Source organism: Grampus griseus (genome assembly GCF_964374135.1).
Source record: "Grampus griseus genome assembly, chromosome: 9".
NCBI classification, from domain to species: Eukaryota; Metazoa; Chordata; class Mammalia; order Artiodactyla; family Delphinidae; genus Grampus; species Grampus griseus.
The window spans coordinates 96174583-96182878 of record NC_139003.1 but is presented as its reverse complement, the minus strand read 5'-3'; the positions used below and the strand labels follow the sequence as shown (position 1 = coordinate 96182878).

At 47.7% G+C, this 8296-nt stretch overlaps 1 protein-coding gene across 1 annotated transcript; it reads left to right on the top strand.

Annotated features, from left to right (window-relative positions):
* The first annotated feature begins 5006 nt into the window (after window positions 1-5006).
* Window positions 5007-8025, top strand: TMED4 (transmembrane p24 trafficking protein 4). Its single transcript, XM_082662400.1, has 5 exons — window positions 5007-5176; window positions 5379-5479; window positions 5592-5717; window positions 5977-6123; window positions 6557-8025. Exons 1-5 carry the CDS (start codon window positions 5050-5052, stop codon window positions 6704-6706), a joined length of 651 nt encoding a protein of 216 aa, XP_082518526.1. The 5' UTR covers window positions 5007-5049; the 3' UTR covers window positions 6707-8025.
* The last annotated feature ends 271 nt before the right edge of the window (window positions 8026-8296 follow it).

Below are 8296 nucleotides of genomic sequence, written 5' to 3'. Positions count from 1 at the left end.
ACTGGCCTCCTTGAGCTTCAATTCACGAGACACACAACAGCCTTGGGGCTTTCACTGTTTCCTCAGGTATCCATGTAACCTGCCCCTTAAGGGCCTCTCTCACACAGCATCTTCTCAGGGAACCTTCCTTGGCCACTCTTCTGTATCCCATCCCACATCTGACCAGACACTCGCTATATTAGTTTCCTGTGGCTACCATAACAAATTACCACAAACATACTGGATTAGAAACAACAGAAACTCATTCTATCACAATTAGAGAGGGCAGAAGTCCGAAATCAAGTTGTCAGCTGATTGTGCTCCCTCCAGAGGGTCTAGGAGAAATTTCATTGCTTGTCTCTTCCAGTTTCTGGTGGCTCCAGGCATTCCTTGGTTTGTGGCTGCCTCACTCCAATGGCTGCCTCACTCCAATGCCTGCCTCTGTGATCACACGGCCACCTCCTTTTCTCTGTCTCTCTCTTTTTTAAGTGTACAGTTGAATGGCATTAAGTACATTTACAGTGTTGTGAAACAGATCTCCAGAACATTTTCATCTTACAAATCGGAAACTCTGTACCCATTAGGCAACTTCCCCTTCCCCTTCAATTCAACCACCATTGTACTTATCTAATGTCCTCAAGGGTCATCCATGTTGTAGCATATTGCAGAATTTCCTTTTTAAGCCTGAATAATACTCCATAGTATATATGTGTCACATTTTGTTTATCCCTTATCTATTCACCCATTGATGGACAATTGGGTTGCTTCTACCTCTTGGGTATTGTGAATAGTGCTATGAATATGGATGTGCAAATATCTTTTCATGATCCTGCTTTCAATTCTTTTAGAGATCTACCCAGAAGTGGGATTGCTGGGACATACGGTAACTCTGTGTTTAATTTTTTGAGGAAACTCAATACAATTCTCCATAGTAGTTGCACCATTTTACATTTCCAACAACAGTTCACAAAGGTTCCAGTTTCTCCATATCCTCATCAACACTTGCTATTTTCTGTTTTTCTTTCTTTTTTTTTAATAGTAGCCATCCTAGTGGGTGTGAGGTATCTTCTGTGTCTCTCATAAAGACACTTGTCATTGGATTTAGGGCCTGCATAGATAATCCAGGATTATCTCATCAAGATCCTTAATTACATTTGCAAGATCCTTTCTCCAATTAAGGTGACATTCACAGGTTCCAGGGACTCATACATTGACATGTCTTTTTCCAGGCCACCATTCAACTCATTATACTCCCTTTATTCTCCTCCTCGATACTTATCTCCATCTGACATGCTATATATTTACTCATTTATCTTGTTTATTGACAGACAATAACCAAGATAAATCCTTGAGGACAAGGATTTTTGTGTTTTGTTAACCAGTGTGTTCCCAGGGTTTAGAACGGTGTCTGGCACAAATGGGTACTCAGCAGATATTGGCTGAATGAATGAATGAAGGGGTAGCTAGCCTAGGTAAACGTTGGCAAAAATTCCCGCCTCCCACCTTTGAGGGGAAAAGGTTTGGGACCTCGGGAATTAGATTACTTAAGGCAGGTTTCTTCCTGTGGGGAAGGCAATCTTCTTACAATTACCCATCAATTAGGACAAATTTCAGGGTCCTCCTAAAAAAAAATTAGAAATACAGATACCATTTCTTGCTAAAAGTGAATTAGGATTCCTTGGATAAATGGCTGATTTGGTGTCTAGGGCAGGAAATGTACAAAATGGAATGTAAGGAAGCCCCTAAACGCTACTGGAATTGTGTCAAAAAAGAGCATAGCAAAAGTGTTTTATGAGAGAATTTGAGCTTTAAAAAAGGGTAATGGGTTTAATGGATTTAAACACATTTTGTCTTACTGTAACTCCTTGGCTCTAGATTTAACTGTTTGAAGGATGTACCAAGGACAGAGAAACCTGTTAAATGACACATGAATAAACAATCAACCAAATCCAGAATGTGGAAAATTCTATCGGTCAAATGATCCAGTTGCTTCAATAAGTAAATGGCATCATCATCACCATCAACAACAAAAAGGGAAGGGGAATTGTTAATACAGTAGTCCCCCTTATCCATGGATTTGGCTTCCTGTGGTCAACTGCAGTCTGAAAATATTAAATGGAAAATTCCAGAAATAATTCATAAATTTCAAATTGCTCACTGTTCTGAGTAGCGTGATGAAATCTTGCTCTGTCCTGCCTGGGAAATGAATCATCTCTTTGTCCAGTGTATCCCGCCCATTTCGTAGCCCTCTTAGTTATCAGATTGGCTAGCCCAGTATCACAGTGCTTGTGTTTAAGTAAACCTTATTTTAATTAATAATGGCCCCAAAGTGCAAGAGTAGTGATGCTGGCAATTCAGATATGCCAAAAAGAAGCCGTAAATTTCTTTAAGTTGAAAAGGTGAAAGTTATTGACTTAATAAGAAAAAAAATCATATGCTGAAGTTGCTAAGATCTATGTTAAGGACGAAACTTCTGTGGAATTTTAAAGAAGGAAAAAAGAAATTCATGCTGGTTTTGCTGTTGAATCTCAAACTGCAAAAGTTATAACCACAGTGCATGATGAGAACTTAAGATGGAAGAGGCATTAAATTTGTACAACAGAATATTTTGAGGGCCCATATTCACATAACTCTTGTTAAAGTATAATTGTGCTATTTTGTGATTGTTAATCTCTCACTGTGCCTAATTTATAAATTAAACTTTACCTGAGGTATGTATAGAAAAAGAACATGGTATATATAGAGTTTGGTACTATCTGACATTTCAAGCATCCACTGGGGGTCTTGGAATGTATCCGCCTTGGATAAGGGGGGACTACTGTGTATCAAAAGAGGTTTAAGAGATATATCAATGAATGCAGTAAGCAGACCTGTTTAGACCTGATTAAATAACCCAAAGTTTTTTGAGACGGGGAGGGGGGAGGAATTGAATATATACTATGTATTAGAATTATTAAAGAATGATTTTTAATTGTGTTGGGTATGATAATGGTATTTTTAATGGTCCTTTTCTGCTAGAGACACACTGAAATATTTATAGGTGAAACTATATGATATCCAGGGAGTCTTTAACACACTTGAGGAAACAAAAATGCAGAAAGGGATAAATGAAATAAGAAAGGCAAAATCTTGACTGTTGTTGAAACTGGTTTATGAGTATATGAAAGTTCATTGTAGTTATTCTACTTTTATGTTTTGAAACTCTCTTATTAGAAAATTTAAAACAAATTTTCAACCTTTCTTTGTTCTAATTCCATGCCCAGTAAGAAACTTTCTGGTTTGATTTTCACCTTCCTCCATCCCAAAAGAGGGGTGCTGTAACTAGGAGATGTAAACAGGCCTCATGGACCTACTCATTCTGAGTTTTCCTCATACTTTTCCTCAATTTTCTTAGCCCAGATCTTCAGTCTCAAGTTGTACCAGTTTGTTCAAAGAAAGGAGAAAGACGCAGAGAACCTGAAGGGAGGAGCCGGCAAACAGGTTAAGTCACTTAAACCAGAAGACTGTCCCCCACTGGATTTGTATGAGATCACATGTTGTTCACATGACTGCTGAATGTGGCCAGATTGTGCCTTGTTGTTCATTCCATTAGAGAAGAGTTGAGTCACAGGCTAATATTTAACAATCAGATTTCATACTGAAACCCAAATTTCCAGCTTCTTAAAAAGATCTTATTTTCCATCCTCACCGCAGAACAGCTGCTCCTCAGGGAGGTTTGCCTTGTAAAACTTCTTTAATTCCACAAGGATGTTTGCTTTGGTTCAATCCCACTTCTTACGCGATAAATAGGAGCATATGCAACACTAAGCACGCTATTACAGGGTTTCTTTGTGTTTAGCAAGGAAGGCAGGCAGCAGAGCAAGCAATGGGCCCCCACTTGCACTTGTCACGGGCCCATAGGAGCCACGAGGACAGGTTTCGTTCTGCTCCACATTTCTCTCCACTCTGAGCCCCAGACCACTGCGGGCCAGTGGAGCAGACCCGCAGTCCAAGGGACTGCATGTCCCATATCACCTTCACCTAGGGGACAATGGGCAGTCGGACAAGTTGAGAGAGCAATACGGGCTGGAGAACATAGACGGAGACGCCGCCAAGCCTCGCCCCGCCCTTCGGGAGCAGTCTAGCGACAACTGGACCGTCTCGCATCGTCCCTCCTCCCACACATCTCTCACCTGGAGCCCAATCTCCACCTCCTCTCCCAGGTCAGCACCCCCGGGTGACTATCTGTGGATACTTCAGTGTGTACCCCTAGCAGGGGAGTGTCAGAAAATAACCACTGCAACACCGACATCGCATGCAAAAAAACCCGACAAACTCCTAAAATCAGGAACACCTAAAAGCCTGTTGGAGCCCCACTGGCTCGGAATGTCGTTTCCTGTCGGCTGGACTGCAGCCCCATCCAGGCAAGGCCTCCTCTCCCGGGTCAGGGACTCCAAAGGCCGGGCGGGCCTCTCCTCCAGGCGGCACCGGACGCGCCTAAGGCCCCTGCACGCCAGAAGGGCTCTCACACCGACACCCGCCCAGCCTGGGTCTCGGGAAGTGCCCGTCGGCCCCTGGGTTCCGACTTTTCCGCCTTGCGCGGACCCCGAGTCCGGACGCCCCGGGGGACCCAATCTTCCAGATCTGGGGCCCGCCCTCCAACCGTCCAGATCTGGGACACAAGCCCCGGCGCAGGCCAGCAGAACTCTAAGCAGGATCTGCAAAGAAGGCGTCGGTCCACGCTTACTCTCCACTCCGCCGTGCCGCGTTTACTGGCAGCGGGGCGTAGGCGCGCGCATGCGCACTGGGTATAAACCGCTTGTTGGCCGGTGACCAAACAGACTGCGCAGCCAGAGAGCGGGAGGGAAGCCCCGAGCGTCCTGCGCGTGCGCACCCTCCCCTCGGCTGTGCATCCTGGCCTGGAAGACGCACGCGAGGCGGGGCAGAGCGGACGCAGGGAGGGAGGCACCGCGCACGCGTATTCTGCGCCGGGTCTTGCTGCGTCGTTTGAGAGCTGGGCGCAGGTGCGCGCATGCGCCCTGGGCGGAGGGGCGCGCGTTGGCAGGTGTTGGGGCTGGGCGTCGGCGGGCAATGGGGTTGTTCGCGCTGCTGCTCATCGCGCTGTGCGCGCCGGGCGCCCGAGGGCTCTATTTCCACATCGGCGAGACCGAAAAGCGCTGCTTCATCGAGGAAATCCCCGACGAGACCATGGTTATCGGTCAGGCGGGGCGAGGGTGGACAGGGCCCTGCGTGTCCTCCCGACGCGGTCCGGCTCCCCGCTCCTAGCGGCGCCCTGTGTACGCCGGACCGTGGCCGGGGGAGCAGTGCCCCCTGCCCGGCGTCCTGGGAACCGCGGCGCCCCGCGGAGCGTGGGAGCCAGACGGACTAGGTAGGTTGTGACAGCTCCGTCTGCTCCGCAGGGAACTACCGCACCCAAATGTGGGATAAGCAGAAGGAGATCTTCCTACCCTCGACCCCCGGCCTGGGCATGCATGTGGAGGTGAAGGACCCTGAAGGCAAGGTAAGGCCACCTTCACTAGAGCTCTTGGGGTGGACAGAGCTCAGAAGACATGAGCTTGCACTTGGAGAGGTCAGAGTAGAGGCGGGGGCTTTCACTGACTGCTGTGCTGCAGGTGGTGCTGTCCCGGCAGTATGGCTCAGAGGGCCGCTTCACCTTCACTTCCCACACTCCTGGTGACCATCAGATCTGCCTGCACTCCAACTCTACCAGGATGGCTCTCTTTGCTGGCGGCAGACTGGTAAGAGAATTTTCTCTTTGGCCATAGCTCAGAATCTCTCACTTGGTTACAAAATTTTGATTTATTACCCTTATCATTTGTAACACTTTCTGGCACAGTCACAAGCAAGAAATAGACGTTGCCCTTCTGTCCCACAGCCAGGGACAAGAGTGGGTTCCATAGCCTGGAACAGACCATCGGAGGTCCCACCACTTAGACACCATAACCACAGAGTGTCTCTGACCTTACGACTTTGGGGTCCAACCCTGTTTCCTTCTAGCGTGTGCATCTAGACATCCAGGTCGGGGAGCATGCCAACAACTACCCCGAGATTGCTGCCAAGGATAAACTGACAGAGCTGCAGCTCCGAGCCCGCCAGTTGCTGGATCAGGTGGAACAGATCCAGAAGGAGCAGGATTACCAAAGGGTAAGGGCATGTCACTGTACTTGGACATGGCAGTTGACCTTTATACCCACTACACTTACTGGAAGTTTCTGCCTGGGGCCTTCCCTGCTTGGGAGATCAGCTGTTCAAAGACTGGAACGAAGGGCTATCAGCCGTTTTTTCCGCTCCGTAGAATAAAGGGTAGAGAGGACAGTTCACACGCTATCAATAGCCATTGCCTACCTCTTTACATTGGGATCTTGCTGAAATGGTAAGAGCGTGATTTCTGTCCTAGCAGAGATGCTTGTGGAGGGGCGGCATGTCACTTCCTTGGGGCACTTCCAGGGGAACCAGAGGCAGCATTTCAAAAGGCGTTTGGTCCCACAATTGAGTCGTCGCACAGGAGGGAGGGGCCTCACAAATGCTGGGACTGTCTCTCCTACACATTTAATCCTGCGTCCATTGTCCTACGCAGTATCGTGAAGAGCGCTTCCGTCTGATCAGTGAGAGCACCAACCAGAGAGTCCTGTGGTGGTCCATCGCTCAGACCGCCATCCTCATCCTCACTGGCATCTGGCAGATGCGTCACCTCAAGAGCTTCTTTGAGGCCAAGAAGCTGGTGTAGTGCCCTCTCCATATGACCCTTTCCTGTCACCTCAGTTGTTTGGTACTTTCCCCACCCAATACCTTATCCATCTGGATTTTGAGGGAAGAAACAGTGAAAAAAAGAATATAAGCCACATTGGTTCCATGGCAACAAAGCATTCAGATCAGCCACTTGTTAACAACACTGGTTCTCAAGGACACAGGACATTGGTCCAAGCTTTCAAAGATCTGTCTTGGGGTTTGTGGGGAGTCAGAACTGACCCAGGACTGTCTTGCTGCTTTCGCCACTAGTGATTCCTCTCCATCCTGTCACAAAATGAGCAAATGTCTCTCCTACTGCTTTAACCTCTCTCTTCGTCTGCTTAGAAAGTAGGCGACCAAAATGCCCCACCGAGGAGGCCCCACCTCACTGCTCCCCTGTCAGTCCTGGGTTCACTCAGTGGCTTCGTGAATGTAAATAAGGGGCAAAGGCCCCAGAGGATTGAAATGTTTTTCTATATATTAGAACTATTTTTTGATAAAATTATATATTTTCCTTCCTAGTTGAAGTGTTACTGCCTTTGTGTGACTAGCTGAAAACACCAATGCAGTCTCTTCTGCATTGTTTACCAATGCATTCTTGATAACTAACTACCATGGCAGCTCTCAGGATTTCAGTTCTCAGGGCCAGAAAGCAGACATGACAGCTGCTCTCAAGGCCTAATCAGAGGGCCAGGCAGAGAATTCTCTGGGACACCTGTGATTTCCGTCACACAGGGCCCGAGTTCAGACTGAGGCAGTGACAGAGCTAGCACAAGGCAGGGCACTCTTACCCTCCCATTTCCCTTAACGTTTATTTAAGCTGTGGTAAATGTTTTCTTCATGGGAACCAGATTTGGTTCTTTATACAGATTTTTCCAGTGAAATAAAGCGTGTTGTAGTAGCTGTGTTTGAAATGAAATAAGAGGCTGTGGGCAGAGGGGAGGCACAAAGGGAAATGGAGGAATGGCTCTTGGTCTGGGTGCCTCTGCAGCTGACCCGGAGTGGATTTCAGCATGTGGGCTTGTGGTGCTAGAGCCTGGCCTGACTGGAGACTCTGGGGTTGTGGGAATGGACAGGGTGGTGGCTCAGCCATTCACAGAGCTCAACCAAGTAGACCTGTCAGCAAGGAATCCTGTGAGGAGATTACGTACCCGTTTCTTAGCTCCCTGGAATCATAAATTTAAACACATCTTAGTGTACTTCCCTCATGCCCTTCTGCTGTATAAAGCTTAATGCCCTTAGTTGCCCATTCTTGACGTTTTATTTCGTGGTTTTATTTACTTAAAATACATTATTTATCTGACGTACAAAACTAAATTCTGCCCTTCTTGTTTTTCTCTTTATGTTTTATACTATTCCACGTGTGTGCCTACTTTCACTTATAAAAGTATATGCAATTTAGGGCTTCCCTGGTGGCGCAGTGGTTGGGAGTCCGCCTGCTGATGCAGGGGACGTGGGTTCGTGCCCCGGTCTGGGAGGATCCCACGTGCCGCGGAGCGGCAGGGCATGGCCGCTGGGCCTGCGCGTCCGGAGCCTGTGCTCCGGGACGGGAGAGGCCGCGGCGGTGAGAGGCCCGCGTACCGCAAAA